At 39.2% G+C, this 16656-nt stretch overlaps 1 protein-coding gene across 2 annotated transcripts; it reads right to left on the reverse strand.

Moving 5' to 3' along the window:
• Positions 1-1600: 1600 nt before the first annotated feature.
• Positions 1601-14296, reverse strand: RB195_000379 (uncharacterized protein; the record flags this gene model as incomplete). 2 transcript variants are annotated; one of them, XM_064196684.1, is made up of 36 exons in its annotated part: positions 1601-1741; positions 3429-3474; positions 3775-3828; positions 3955-4132; positions 4691-4764; positions 4830-4954; positions 5243-5332; positions 5389-5580; positions 6492-6577; positions 6634-6748; positions 7033-7110; positions 7169-7314; positions 7431-7545; positions 7651-7752; positions 7807-7904; positions 8392-8530; positions 8586-8684; positions 9293-9467; positions 9535-9673; positions 9735-9880; positions 9965-10124; positions 10221-10375; positions 10447-10585; positions 10640-10819; positions 11160-11325; positions 11579-11677; positions 11741-11840; positions 11925-12022; positions 12081-12179; positions 12271-12387; positions 12441-12548; positions 12624-12698; positions 12759-12857; positions 12916-13014; positions 13999-14061; positions 14177-14296. In XM_064196684.1, 36 exons carry the CDS (start codon positions 14294-14296, stop codon positions 1601-1603), a joined length of 4215 nt encoding a protein of 1404 aa, XP_064052566.1. The 2 variants fall into 2 exon arrangements, with proteins under 2 accessions (XP_064052566.1, XP_064052565.1); XM_064196685.1 differs by lacking the exon at positions 3775-3828.
• Between the last annotated feature and the right edge of the window lie 2360 nt (positions 14297-16656).

Consider the following 16656-nt stretch of genomic DNA (forward strand, 5'->3'; position numbering starts at 1 on the left):
CGTATTATTATTATTATTATTATTATTATTATTATTATTATTATTATTATTATTATTATTATTACTATTTCCGAGATAGCTAAACTATTCCCTTAAAACATCTTTTACTAGAATACAATATACAAAGTACATTTTAAAAATTCAGAATAACTCTCTAAAAAATAGGAGAATGAATGTCTTCAATACAGACTCCTGAGAAACACATTTCAGGTCCGATTTTGCACCTTCAACTTCGTCTTTCGTGTCACTTAAAAGGACGAAACTGAAATAGTCCGGAAATCTCCAAGAAACGTAAAGCTAAGTTTGTAAATTGCGGAAATGAGCATACCCTCGCCCAATTCTCCCTAGTCATCCAAGAAAATGGTTTGAGACCAGCTTTAGTTCCGACAAAAAACGTTAGAAGGCGCACCTCTGCACACACTCTGGTCTCCGCAGCCGAAACTTCACTTGTTTTACTTGAATTAGCTGCAGAGGAGACCTCATGCTCATCTACGACCACACGCTCGTGGACGCGCCGCGTGGGGGCAAAGCCACGCTGGTTTCCGCAATCTACAATCCGAACCCTTCTTTCCACATTACCTCAGTTTCGTCATACGCTGCCTTCAATTCAGTTATAGGATGTAAAGGTCAATCCTGTACCCTGAAGATAAATTTGAAAACTTTGAATTCGAATTTGAACATATATGTGAGCAAGAGATCCCGTTGGAAAATGTTGGATCTCCTAACCCATTTTGAATGTCTGCCGGGCGAAGCGATTTTCTGTGTGTAACTGGTCTCGCCGAACATATTAAAACTATGAAAAATCCTTCAGTTACTCCGATACGCTCCAGTAAAGTGTTGCTACAGCGTTTATGGGCATCATGACAGAGTGCCCACATTTTATTCGTCTACTGTAAGATATTTAGATTTATTTAACAACAGCGAAGTGATGCTTGAATGGTGTGGAAGTACAAAAAACGTCACCTTTGACCCTGAATACATCTAGGTGTGAAAGTCAACAGGTCAAGAAAATTCATTCCTCAAAGAAAATCCTGCAACGAAAAAAAAAAGCAGACACGTAAATAAAGCTTATTGTGGTCATGGATCATCTTATATCATGAGCATTCAACAGGACTAGAAATCTTTCACATATGAAGAGTCAAAGCTCGATCAAAAGCCGATGTTTTGACATTCTGAGCGTTTCGAATAAGTTAAAAAAAAGAGAGCAACTTAAGAGAACGGATACCAAGATGAAAAATTAGTAAATAAGAATACAAAATGGAAGATAGAAATGAATAAACACTCTTCGGCATTTTTGCAATAACAAAACAAGGTGTCATATACAAACCATAGTGCATTTAAAACTAAAAATGTGAGATTTATGACCTACGTAACAACTAGCGTTAAAATTTGAAAAATTCCTGAATCATGGTGACCTCTAAAATAACAATTCGAGAACAAAAAACAAAGCGTCAACATTAGAGACGATTTTGTCGTCTACAAACAGCGTTATACAGTAACTATATGTGAACTGCATCAACGTAGGAAAAAAGAAACAAAAGAAGTTTTCGAAAGGATTATTCTACAAACTTACGTTAATACTTCGTTACTTCACTATCACTTACGCATTGCCATTTTCACGTCCAAAAATGTTTGTCAATTGTGGTCGTTCTCCAGGTACGATACTTCCGTCCCGTCGCATTATCGTTACCTGATGGTCGTCATCGGACACTACTGATGCACGCGCACTTATACCACCCTCCTAAACTTGGGAAATAATAAGATCTACACTATTTCAAAGACAGCATACTACGAAGCTTATGATGTTGGGAGATCAAATGGAAAGATACGGTAGAGTGCATAAAACGAGTATGAGCGGAACGACGCTCAATTCTCCTTGACTGTCCTGAACAACGCGGTATGGGAAACGGCTTAGTCGCTCGGATTTTCCTACGAGGCACCTAACAACAATGCGAGTGCAGAAATACGTGCCTCGTGTGCGAACGAGCGGACAAGCGCTAACGCTGTCCCTCCCACTCGCTCCCGACAGATGCGGTGCGAATCCCTGCCTCTGCTACGAGCGAGCATATGTGAAACGTTGACAGGTGCGTCGTTTGAAAATTCGATCTACAAGACCGTTTCCACGCCGTTTTACAAAACACCTAGAGGAGGGTGATTGAGTTATCGCGCTCATACTCTTCTGCACCAATAAACCTATGTTTTCGTGATGAGACCCAAATATCGTGAATTTCGTGGTGCGCTCCCTTTAATACTGCCACTAGCAAACTCGTCCACTTGGAGTGGATACTCTCGACAAGCCGTACAAATACTTCTACCGAAGTATGTACATGCTATTTCGAATGTACCCGCTCCAAAAATTGTGTCTGCGGAAAATCTACCCCTATGTGTGATTATACTGGCTTTGTTCAATATTTCTGAAATTTTATGCTTAAACTACAGACCTTATTGTATGGATAATTTCTTCTCTTTAATCTTAACAAACTAATGCCCAATCGAGTCAGAACAAGAAAGCTGTGCTAGTCGAGAAAAGACAGATTGAAGCCAGAAGAACTGAAGATATTAGGTGAAGTAAAAAGTTCATTTGCGTTTTTTTTGGCGTTTTTTGGCTTTATTTCGACGATGAAATTAACATGACTAGATCTAACCAATTCAGATCAAATATTCGCCATTTTATTCAACAACTTTTGTCCATTCCGGTGGCAATTTCATAATTCCGCAATTGAAGGAGTCCTCGTCCTTATTGGCAAAAAACTTGATCACTTCGTTTTCACAAGCCTCTTCTGAGACCAGATTTCTACCATTAAGAAAATTTCTCAAATGTTTGAAAAGGTGACAGTCGCTTGGTTCTAGGTCTGGACTATACGGCTGGTGCTGTAGAACCACCCATCCAAGCTCCGGGAGCTTCTGATGCCTCGTTAAAGAAGTGTGTGGTCTGGCGTTAACCAGAATGGAACACAACACCTTTCCTATTGGCCAATTCTGGCTGCTTCCAGTCGGTGGTCTGCTTCAATCTGGTCAGTTGTTGACAATAGAGGTCCTAATTGAGTGTTTGGGCCGATGGGAGAAGCTCACAGTGAATGATTAACTTCCAATTCCACAGAACACGCAGCAAAACTTTCTTGGCTGCTAATCCGGTCTTGGCAATCGTTTGGACCGGCTCATCGTGACTGAACCACGATTTTTTTCAATTTTTGTTATCGTAATGTCACCTTGAAATTGCCGTAGAGTATGAACCGATGTTTAAATCGTCAGAGATGTCTCACTAAAGACATCTACCGAAAACGCTCAGAACTTTTCACTTCACCTAATATTTACTTCAATAGCATAGCACGAAGCAAATACAGCACTTCATAGCACGAAAACAAACAATTCCTGCCAAGTTCATTTGGCGAAATCTCCACTTCAAACATAAATGTATAAAAACAAACCGTGCTATGAATGGAGTCGTTGTGGATCTGTCTCATCAAATCGCCCCTAAAAACAAGCAGAAGAAATACTTATTTGTCTCACACGAAAGGATGAGAGCATGAGCTTCCCATCTGATTTGTATCTGTGGGAAATCTACTCCCACATATATAAATAAGGTGGGAACAGTGTAAGTCAAAAAGGCCATGTATTAATTAGAGCTAGCGGATTACTGGGGGGGATGATATCCTCGGAGGATACATCTCTTGGTGCTTGCACACTTTGGCTCACAACAAACAATCAACAACAGTGACACTTGCATTATTCTAGTCAGCTTTAAGGAAGCATGCACACTCAACAACAGCCTACCGGCTCATTCTTCTATACTGGGGCAAGCTCATGTACGTAGAACGATTTTTATGGCTAAAATTTGAAATCACGAATTCAATTCGATACGAACTAACACACTGCTTCTAACATCTGCCTATTTCATAGTAATTCGTCAAATCCGAAAATTTGGATAGAGCTATTATCCAAGCACAGACTCACCTTCCAGTACTACTAGAGTGACGACTCAAGATGGGTCCTGGATCAAGAAGGTTTTCTCGGCTTCCAAACCGTGACTCTGTACTGTCAGCATCCGAAGCCAGCCCATCTTCAGCAGCATCATCAAATCGTACTGAAGCTGCAGATGAAGGTGCCAAGTTCAAGTCACCTTCTGGTTGCGCTGAAAAAAAGGCAAAAAAAAAAATACACTTGCAAACTTCTCACGTTAATTTAAGCATAAGTTAAGTAGTGCGGATATGGATGCTGACACCCACTTAATCGTTTAAGGAAAGAATAGCCCGGGGAAGGTCCAAGGGAAGCTCATAGGAAGCAAATGTGGTTACTATCTAACAAATGTTTTTACGCGGAATTGCGGATAAAGTTGGATTTCAACAGGACTGGGTTTTTTCGGCTTTCTATTTATAAATAAACAAAGACATAACATTTCTTCAGAATAACGAGGTGCAGCTGGTCACTGGATCCTTCACATCCTGGTGTAATCGAGAACTCTATTCTTGATCCAACACTCCCTTATATTATGGTAAAGTTGTAATTGGACCCCATAAGTGACATAAATATAACAAGATCAATTTCTTCAACTAATTCCTTCAAGCACCTATCTATAAACATTCAATTCACACAAAACAAAGAACAGACATAAATGTATTGTAAAGACGTCACCATAGGAGAAAAAGAAACACCTCTCTAAAAATATGGCAAAAATCAAGGCAACACTCACTGAGATCCATTCCAGACAGGCTTTCCATCAACCATTTGTGATCAGTGTTTATTTCCTCAGGCATTGCCATAGATCTGAAGCATACAGAAAAAACTCCATGGACTCTTCTTGTACTCTTATTTTTAAGGTTATGAAATACCTCCTACGCTCCTCAGCTGTGATCATTGCAGACGGCGATTGTACGATTGTACCACGTCTTGTCGTCAAATCTACGCTCTCTTCCGATCCTTCTTCATCTTCTTCTGGGAGCGTTAAAGCTCTTCTCTAAAGTTATTAAAATGGTGTAGTTGTAAAACGGAGCGACATCACTGCATCAAAAAGGAAATCAAAGCGATAAGGAAAACGTTGCTAGCGCTAGAATCATCTGCGATCTGATCAGAAAGAGAATCTTTCGTTGGATGGCAGATGTAAGCATAAACATAAACACAATCATAGACGATAGATGAGATCATATCAACCATCAATGCAAAAGCTATGAACTTACTATGAACATCCCACATTCACAAGAAATACATGATGAGATAGTTTTAACCAGTGCTGTATCTTACACACCTTATCCGTCTTCACTCCCGGTACATTGGAGCCGAACGCCTTCAACGTCTCCACTAAAAGACGCACCATAGTCCAGTCACCAAGCGGTATCTTAATCACGAGTATAATATCTCATTGATGTTTGAAAGTTAAGCGCCATCACAAACCCCTAACGCATCCTTCAAGTCCTGAAGCGAGCAAGAGGCCAGAACTAAGCCTCCGAGATTCAATTGCTCAAATTTCCGCACAATCGCGTCCAAACGATTCGAAGCAATGTCTAGTTTCTTCAGTAGAGCACAAACATCATCTAACCTCATTTCGACCAGAGGAGTGCAGACTGTACTCCACACTTTTTCATCCTAAAAGCACAAATAACATAAATAGCCACAAAGAATAACAGAGATTTGAGCATTCTCCCTGCTGAGGTGCTTAAAGGTAAGATGGATTTCTTTTCTTTTTTAAAGAACACTGTATATTGAAATTGTAGAATAAAAATGGACAAAGTTAAAAAAAACAGGGCGCTTCACTGAAACTGTTGAAATCGTAACAACTGTGTCATGAAAAAAATATCCGCCGATATTCTTGAAATGTAAGATTCTTAAGTCATGAATCCAACACAATGTCCACGTTGTTTTCTTTTCACGGTTTGTTCCTGATTGAAAATTCAAAAATTCCACATGAATGTGTTTGAAAAGTTGAACAAACCACCAAAAAACCAGAACTTGCTTTCTAAATGGTAGCGCTTGATGTATACTATGAAGGAGGCTGACACATGCAGAGGCGAACTCTGTGGATAGCGACCTCTTGCCGAATTTAGAATGGTATATTTGAAGCTATTGAGCGATTCCCAAGAAACAAAGAAATATTTAGCTTGCCATAATGGAGCAGATAACATTGTACACGTGAATGCTAACAAATCACTTGAAGGGCTTCCTGACTTCTTTAGCGCAAGTTGCCCCCCTCCCAAAAAAAAATTCTTATTTGACTCAAATATACTCAAGCTAAACACTTCACACAAATGTATTCTGTCGATTGTATTCAAATTATTCTGGTGAATTGCTATAGGAACTTAGCTGTGAGACTGTATCACTTTTTAATCGTCACTTTCTAAGAGAACTTGGTAATTTTTCGAATAAGTAACCTTTCGTCAAGAAGAGACACGTTTACCGCTAGCACACTCTTTTTCAAATGGGGATTAGGGACAAAGATAACCCCATTAAATGGTATCAAATTTGCACTGCTGCATAAAAGAGAATCGAGAAATCTTCACCCCAAACAGATATTTCGCATTTGGAGGAATAACCACACTGCCGAAACCAAGTTCTTGCACGGGATCTTCAAGTCCTTGTCGACGCTCTGAACGTACAGCAAAATCACTCTAGTGTAGTGTAAAAGATATACACGTGGCCCACCTCTGATCAATTTCCTTAGGTATGGATCAAGGTTGCTAGTGCATGGCACGAACTTTTTAACATGTCCTACAGTTAGCTGCTCAGCGCTTGGAATCGTTGGTGAATCGAGAAATGCCTAAACACCAACTTAGAAGGATGAAATTGATGTTGAGCTTATCCTGGGAAGTCAGCAGAAATTTTCCGTAGCTACTGAACAAACTTATAATTCCAGGCCTATAAATCCCGTAATTTATAAGAAGTGACTATAAACATAATATATTAAGGACAATTATAAACTTAATAGCAACAACTAATATATAATTAGGCAATCATGTAGCTATTATAAATTATTATTTATTTTATTTATTGTTATAAAGCAATTTAAAACAATAATTTTGAGAATTGTCGAACATAGCCAACCTCAAAATTGTCTGGATTCCTATCTAATTCGATTAATGAATCTTTTTTTGGTATGTGGTCCTTCAGTTGGTGGTAGACCTAGAAAAAATACTGTTGTATAAGTAGGAGGTAAACAAATTTCTTCACAATTAGTTACCTCTGCAAGCGTTAACCCGTTATTATTTATGTCAACGGCCCTATCAATAAGCCAACACATTCGACTGGGCCATTGTTCCAGTAACGAAACCCAGTGGCCAAGCGAGAGCCATGAAAAATCAATTTCAAATGCTCGCATGAGTCTGCCTGTAATAGAATGAGTTTCATGACAAACCAGCAACTGCAACCACAAGAAACAAGCAGTGAATATTCTGATCTTAAGTTAGGAAAAGTCAATCAGAAGTTTGACTTACAAAACACACCTGTTAGCGTCAACGCATTGACAATCCTCCTCATAGCTCGTGGATTCATGTTTGAGAAATAGTCATCACTTAACAAGGATTCACCGATGCTGCGAGTTCCAACAACTATTGTTGCCTAAACGAAGAATATGCACTCTTGCTGATTTGCTTTATGCTTTGTTACATTTTTCTTAAAACAAAATCGAAACGTAAAAAGAAAACGGAACAGCATTAAAGTTACTTTACGACTTTGTCGTCCATCGGCCAATGATAAATGAGAACCGTGGAATGTGTCTTGACGGCGATAGCGCTCTTTCCAGTCCGCTAATGATTCTCGTTTGTCCTAAATAAATAATATGTTCTTCCTTCGTTGAAAAATAAAGTTTTATTGACTTACTTTCAACTTATTCTGCAATTGACGAAGGGCAGAATTGTGAAGATAAAGAGGCATATTAACAATGTTTTTCAGATAGTCATGACCAGTAAGTTCAGTTCCTGAAATGAAAACCTCACTTTCGAAGAAAAAGATAAAACAGCAGTAAATCGTTTGTGCTACTGAATGTGCAAAGTGTTTTATATTTTCCCTCTAGCTTCTCCGGAAGGAAAATACAGAAAAATAGAAAGAATGCAAGGAAATCAAATTATCATAATCATTCTTTGAATCAAAGCACTGAGAAATATGAATAGGTAACGTTACCAATATACGAAAAAGAGCAGAAATTAAAATAAAGTTCAGAGAATAAAAAAAAATCAACTATAAGGTGTCGGATGTAATCTACTATTTGACTTTATTAGTTTATGTGAAACAATCTATAATGAAACGAAAATGTAGGTGATGATCTATTTCCAACAATCCAACCTGCTACTTCCAACAAGATGTAAAGTTTCACTTTCAAAAGATACAACAATCGGAAAACCAGATATTATTGTTAAAATTAGAAATGAAGAAGAGAACAATGTACGTTCTGTAACGTAGCTGTACCTGTGAGCGCAGAATGCATGTTGTGATTTATGGCAGATACAATAATGTGTGGATCAACTGCGATAATAGTAATGAACGGGCGATGTTTCCGTGCAGAAAACAAAAGCTCCAGCGCGTCCAGTGTTTGAACCATACGCTCCTCAAGAGAGACTCACATATCGATGGTGGTGGGAACTACAATCAGAATATCTTACCTGTTCACAGTTATCGAGACCATCCACAACAACTACAAGCCGCGTTTGACTTCTCGTGAATGCATCCAACGATCTTATCATGTCCGCCAGTATGTCCACCTAAGAACCAAAACTGCTTATCGTATCAATGTTTCATTTGGATTTGCGTTCTCTGCTAAGAAGACAAATGGTTCACCAAAAAAAAAAAAACAGCAAGGTAGCGAAGATGCAACATGAAGGACATTTGTTATAATTTACAAGGTGTAATTTAAGCTTTAAATAGGATTTGCTACCCATTTACTGGCAATTTTGCAGAGATTACTACGTTCTTGCTGTTGAACACAGAAAATCACTAAGATATAAGTCTCTAACAAAAAAAAAAAGTTCATCTCCTTCAAGATCTTTAAGAGAAATGCTGTGTTAGTAGCATTACAGAATGACGTGTTGTCGATTTCAAAAATCTACTGTAGTGCTGCACAAAGCAATGTTATAAAACGTCTGGAAACTTGGATAGCATACTCAACCATGAGGTCATAATTCCAAGCCAGTAAAGTGAAGGATGATCGAAAAACGCTTGCCTTACATTATTAACATCCAACAATCTTACTTTCAGATTTTTTGAGACTCCTCAAATCCACCGCAAACGTTAAGGCCTAGCGAGCGATATAAGTTGAGAAAGTAAAACGCTAACTTTGAACGATTTCTAGACCAAAGTGGAGATCACCAACCTCAGTTTGCAGCTTTTGCATTAATCCTTCAAATCGTAACTTGTGTACAGATCTTGCTGCTTCGTTAACATGTTTTCGAGGGACGTTAGTATAACCATATCGCAACAAAATAATAATAGGATAGATAGTTAGCATAAGGAACACTACCATGAACGCAATCGAAGCAACAAGTAGGCTGAAAATGTAATTGTTTCTTTAGTTGTTCTCTAACCGATGCAAAAGAGAAAAATATAAATACATACGCTCCAGAACTCGTATCTCTATCGCTGAACAACCAAATTATCATGAACACTTCAGCAGAGAGCAGCATACACACAGCAACTCCGACAAGCAACACAACTGGGACTCCACAGTGTCTCCGCAAAGAACCGTATTGTCCTGCTGAAACGTATCAAAACACTGAAAAGGGTAAATGAATCTAAAACAGTTTAAAAAATCTCACGATATGCTGTTCTCAGTGAGCAAAATAGTCGAACGGGCAGCACTCCAAAGTGTGTTTCAGCAGACTCGAATAACGTTGCGACGATTTTTGCCAGCGCTTGTTCACCACCAATAGAAGAAAGACGATGATAATCAGCGAACAAAAAACTTAAAGAATTTAGATTTAGGTTAAAAATATCCACAGGTGAGAAGTGAATGGTAGAATTTCACTGTTAAGAAAAAATTACTGACCTCACAGGATTGCTCGCAATGTCATTTTCTGAATGCATAGGTGCATACAAAGTTGCCACGTTCCATAAAAGGCGGATTCGATAGATGAATCGCGAAAGAGAGTTTGCAACTCGACCTGGGGCTGACCATCCACGCATTTCGCTTCCGTAGTAAAGAAAACCTAAAGAGTTCATAGAACATTCAGACGTGAGATACGACTCATCCTCTATCAGCAACAATTATTTAAAATGTCTATTATCAAGCGCGAAATCCTTACAGTAAGATGAAATAAGTAGAATAAGAAGACATCCTCCAAAAATCCACACCGCTATCAATGCAGGTAAACTTGCGGTAATCGCAGAGAGTGTTGAGAGTGTAGTAGTGGATATTACGCAAAATAATGTTAGGTAGAAAAAAATAAGACCAGACATGCTGAAAAAGCGTATGAGATCAACATCTTAAATATAACTAACATAAAACAGTATTTTCGCAAGCTAAATCACCTCAGATGAGCTCCTTCCAGCCAATTACGAGAAAAACTGTTAATAGAATCCTTGAGTTTTCCAAGCAGTATCGATTTCCCCGATCCCCATTTAGCATATAGGCCTATGGTCAATGGCAAAGAAAGAGAAGGTTCACACACTATAAAAATTGCACATATGTGAGATCATTAATAAAATAAAAGAAAAAACAGACCTATGTCAGCAAGTACATTGCTGTACACATCATATCCTAACATAGTATCCATATGTTGTTCGGCATCTATGGGACCGAATATGAGAGGAAGAATTGGTTGTGGATTCGCATTGTCAATGGAATACGGAGTTTGTCCCAAGCGATTAGGTCGATAGAGAAGGCGGGAATCGGAGGGGTTCGCTGGAGATTATATCGTTGCTCACTTTGTCATGGTACTGAGCAAAGTTGAGAAGAAAATTAGCGAATAGAACAAGAATTCAAGAGAGACACACTTCCAAAAAAAAACGGCTCTTGAAAACTATGTAGTGGAGAAAATTGCAATAAACATCAACGAGCTAACTAACTAATTTCTTTGGAAAACTGTTTGTTTGCAAGAAGGACCACTTTAGACACTCACTACCGGGTGAAAAAGGGAACAAAGTGAGATAAATAAAATAATAATTGAACGGGTGAAAAAACGTCGAACAAAAATATTTCATAGCCTTAGTGATTTGCAAGGTATCAAGGTCAAAAACTATACCTAACAACGTTTGTGTGAGTCGTCGACTTCTAGCTCTCAGCGCCAAATGAAGAGCGTTGTCCCCATTATTATCGGCGGCGGAAATTTTAGCACCCGACTTCACAAGGAGATCACAAAGCGCCACATGACGACTTTTGACAGCACGGAGAAGAGGAGTTTCGCCATCCTGAAAAGGACTACCTCGTCCATGTCAGTATGAGAGTAAACAGAGAAACGAGATATTATCATAATAAAATGCTGAAGCAGAAATTTCTGACATAATGAAATGATACACAAATTCAGAACGAAGTGTGCAAAAGCTTTCACATATATGCGTATTTTGGTTGGTGAAGAGGTCTTAGCATAATCTCATTCCAGAAAAAAACATTTCATTCAAAACATAATATTCCTAGGAAGTTCTGGAATGAAGAAAGTAATACCCTGTTCTTTAACTCTAGGTTCGGTTTCCTCTCCAGGATAATATATACAATGTCCATGAAGGACTTGTCGATGGCCAGATGTAGAGCAGTTCTGTTCTCCTGAATCGTTGAGTTATAATATGCTATATATCACATGTATTCAAAAAAAGGTTAGGGACTCACAGAATCTCTTGCGTTTACATCAGCAAATTTTTCTAGAAGCAGTCGAACTATATTAGCGTTTCCACTTCGTACTGCGCTAATTAAGATCCAATTCCCATATCTGGAAATTACTTCCGTGGACATTATGTTACAACTTCTTTAAAAAAACAATGTCACGAGAAAAAAAATGAGAATGAAGACGAACTTATCACTTTGATTCACGAAAGCACCAGAATTAATTAGAGATTCACAAATGTCTGCATAGCCTTCTCGTGCAGCGATTCCTAATGCTGACAATCCATTCTTAACGAAAAAGTAGAAAGTTTGAAAGAATAATTTATCTCAAGGTGTGAAATATCACCTGATCCACGACGTTCACATTTGGTTCCCGAGTTAGCAGCAGATCAACAACTGTGAGGTAATTACCTTTGGTTGCTAACATAAGAGCCGTTGAAGAACCCTGTAAGATTTTACCTAGCCGATTTAAAAAAAAAAACAGAAAAATAAACAGAGAGTATTCTATTTTGACTATTCGAAGTAAGAACACTTACCATTCCAACAGCATCCACTTCAGCACCAGCGTTTAAGAGCATTTGAACAATTGGAAGATGACCTTTCCTAGCCGCCCATATTAAAGCAGTGCTACCAAATTTATCGCATGCATTAACCTAAATCTGAACCTTGCATGTAAATCCGGAACAACGAATCTGAAAGAAGAAACCTGTGCATCTGCTGCTAATAACTTTTCAACAACAGAGGTGAAACCTCGACCAGACGCAACAATGAGTGGTGTCAATCCATCTTCTTCATCTATTAAATTTACGTGGGCCTAAATTTAAGCCATTCAGAAACACATAGTAGTAAATCAAGTAAATGGAAGTACTTGAAAAAAAAGGTAACTCACGCCATAGTTGAGAAGCATATCAACAATTTCTGGATGACATTTGTATACAGCCCACATTAACGGACTCCATCCCATCTAAAAATTGAGTTAACATGAAAGGATATCTACGTCCTGTACCTTCAAACAAACACAAACCATATCTGGTAGATCTACCGAAGCTCCAGCTTCCAAAAGAATCCTAACAACATCCACGTGGCCTTTGTGGGAGGCGTTAAGTAAAGCGGACCACCCTTCCTAAATTTCAGATAATCAGTATGTATGCCAAAGAACATGGTTTAAAATCCAATATTACATTGTCTGTCTCATCCAGCAAGTCTGGATCCGCTGCAAGATTTTTGACGGCATGCACATTGTTGGTACGTGCAGCAGCAATCAGAAATGTCTCCCCAGTCTAAAAATAGACATTTGTGTAAGAAGAATGACGTGAAAACAGGACTTAAATATATTTACATGCTGTGGTGACCGAAAACACTCCAAATCATTTGAGCAGAAATAAAGACAATAAGAAGTACGCTTGAAATCTGCTTACATCTAACACTGAGAGGATGGAGTGTGGATAATAACTTAGAGCTCAAATTAAGAAGCAAAAATGCTCTACTATACTATACCAAACTCTCACACTAGTCTCTTTCTTAATTCTTTTTATCCGCAAAAATAAACTCTGAGGGAAGCTGAGTATAATGAAATACACTTGAGAAGAAGAGCTGAAGCACTGAAGAATTTTGAGTCACTTCAGAATTGGACGAGATCGTCACCAAAGGTGTCTTTTTAATATGTCGTATTCATTGCGACGGAAAAGACAAGTAGACGGCATAAGGGTAGAAATGCGGATTTTACATGGAAAACTCGTAAAATAAGGTTTGTAGAACGGTTCTCCTCGGAAATGCGACGTGGAAACGATGCTTTACTGATACGCTTGAAATAATCGCATCGCAGGAAGTCAGTCGAAGTTCGAACCGAGATAAATCACCCTTTCATTTAAACACCTGCATGCGTCGTTTGGATAATCGAGATAATCCTCGCACACACCTTTTTTTAACTCGAACATGAATAAATGCAAAGAATGATAAAGTGTGTAGTCGTCTACATGAAGAGAGAAGGAGAAAGGGAAAGAAGAAGAAGGGGACTTCACGGACTAAGCGGTTTCCAGTATGAATGAGATTCCACAAGACTTACTCTCCAACAGAAAACCAGAGTGATTGGGGTATATAAATAATTGGACAATACTAAGAAATATGATCTAGGTGCTATAACCTAGTACTAAAGCGATTTGAAACAGGATCTCCACCAATTTTCTTTTTAAAAAAAAGAGCTAACAAAGCTAGAAATAGATCCGAAACGGAAGGGAAACAAAAACAAAAAGGGAAAGACTCACAGAATTTCGTTTGATATCAGGTGATAACGACGGGAAAGGCTCAACCACGACTCCATTCTCTATCTGAAATAAACTTTAAGAAAAAAGAAGAAAAAAAAAACAGAAACAAAAAGAAGACAACAAACAATTCGGGGCAAATAAACAAAGCAGTTCTTCGCGGTGAGATAGAACTAGTTACCTTCTCGAATAAGTCGGCTATCTGTTCGCTGTTCATCGAGGAGGGAAGCGCTGACGCAACAGCAAAAGCACTGCTGGCTGCCTCTGCCCACGGACGTCGATGGCCGCCTGCTTGCACCATCTCAACGCCTCGCACCCTCCTCTGGTCACTGAAAAACACGGATCCTTCAGACGTGAGGTTCAGCCGAGTTCAACTCGAAAAACATCATTCATCATTTGGCTTGCGTTGCGGCGGCGAATACAGTACAATGAAAATTTGTGTCATGGTAACAATAAGAAGAAAGCAAGTGGCAAAAAAATAAAAATAAAAATGAAAATAAATCAGAAAACAGCGAACAATGATTTATTCCAGTACAGCTCACAATCACCTCCTACAACGCATCGTGATTGATATCGTATCGTCATAAAAAAAAAAGGTTACGGAAGTTCCGAAAGCAATCGAGTGAATTCCATGAATATAGAAATCACATTAGTTCCTCCTTCTTCTCTTCGTGATGTAATTTGAGTTCCACCCAATAACAACATGTACTAAATGTATTTCACCTAATAGCAGCAGAATGAAATGAAAATCTCCAGTAGCTGGGCTCACAGAGAAGTCCAAAAGGGCGCACTACTTTGGGGCTTAATTATTGCAGTGGAGCTTGACGATGCATCGAGAATAATTGCATCATTAACTAAAAAAACTACTAACTACTAATTATTGCAGTAGAATAAAGTCTTTAAAGACTTTAAAATAACTTTGAACTTGGAGAAGTTCCCCCTATAGTGGACATTCCAAAAATCCTCTTTGTTGGGAACTCAGAAACTCCAGGTGCAATTTTTTTTCGTGATTTATGAATTTCTTCGATATAAAAATCAGAGAAATAAACATACAAAAAAAAGTGTTGATTAAAATCAAGTCAAAAGCATCTGTAGTTTGCTGCGCAAGCATTTGCGAAGTGCTGCAGTGCAGCGCAGCAGTTAAAAACAAGAGGGGACCTTTGCTGACACCATTCGTAGCTGTATTTAGCAGTGGTCCCACCTCGATCCCAACCGCTATGCTCCATCGCTTCGAACGGAACCGCCTACAAAACTGCGCCGTCTTCTTGTCGTTTTGACTTTACTATATAGTCAAGTTAAAGACATCATCCCACGAATCTGAGGTGGTGCAGATTTCATGTGGAGTATTCTTATAAGGGATAGTAGATTATGGAAAGGAGGGTGATTCCGTTCATTTCTTGCTAATTGGCGTAAAAAACGGCCCGGAAGATGCGGCGTCGCACAAGGCTGGCGCGCTCCAGTCGAACTCCTTGTAAAAAATAGTGCGCCAGAACGCCTTAAGCTGTAACTTCCGGGCCGTTTTTTACGGCAATTAGGAAGAAATGGACGGAATCGCCCCCCTCTCCATAGTCTCCCATCCCGTGTACGGATACTCCATCTGAACCCGTACCACCTCAGATTCTTGGGGTGATACGTTTAACAATAGACATGAAGCACCGTGCAGTTACGTAAGCGGCTGCGCTGGAAGCGATGCGGCGAAGGGGGTAGCGGTTAGGATCTAGTGGAGACCCCCTCATTCAGTTGTCTACATAGTAATGTGAACATGTCTGAGTGTTTTCATTGGACTCGTGTGGTTCAGAGAACCAACATGTGGAACTATGTAACAGAACTAATCTGAATCTTATGATTCCTCTATCCAATAGAATCATTTTCTCACGAAAAACGAACGTAGAAGTTGGTGATTTGTAGCTTAAACATGTATTCCACTTCCACTACGTGAGAGCTAACAAGAGACAGATTTTTCTACTGTGGAAGTCATCTATTGAAGAACCCGATAGCATAAAGATAGAATCCAGGTCAAAACCAGCTGAATTCTGCTGCATAGGGGATTGACTAAAGAGATAAGTAAGTAAGTGGTTTGAATTCGATTGCATAGCCGCTAGTTCCATCGCACCACTTCATGTGCGGCCATCAACTGCAATTGCTCCAAGTTTTATGTGGTTTAAACGCGGCTATAGGATTCTACTGCGAAGTACGTACTTCAGATTTACTAGCGAGGTAGGAGGAAGGCCCTCATTCAGATTAAAGGTATCACCCCACGAATCTGAGGTGTTGCAGATTTCAGGTGGAGTATTCGTATACAGGATGGGAGACTACGGAGAGGGGGGTGATTCCGTCCATTTCTTCCTAATTGCCGTAAAAAACGGCCCGGAAGATACGGCTTCATTCGTTTTGGCGCACCATTTTGTACAAGAGGTTCGATTGGAGCGCGCCAGTCTTGTGCGGCGCCGCATCTTCCGGGTCGTTTTTTTACGGCAATTAGGAAGAAATGGACGGAATCACCTCCCTCTCCGTAGTCTCCCATCTCGTAAACGAATACTCCACTTGAAATCTGCACCACCACAGATTCGTGGGGTGATGCCTTTAAATCCCAGCTAACAATAACAATAATAGAATGAAGCAGTAAACGAAAATACACCTCAAAAATACATGGAAAACGAA

The sequence above is a fragment of the Necator americanus genome, chromosome IV (genome assembly GCF_031761385.1).
Source record: "Necator americanus strain Aroian chromosome IV, whole genome shotgun sequence".
NCBI lineage: Eukaryota > Metazoa > Nematoda > Chromadorea > Rhabditida > Ancylostomatidae > Necator > Necator americanus.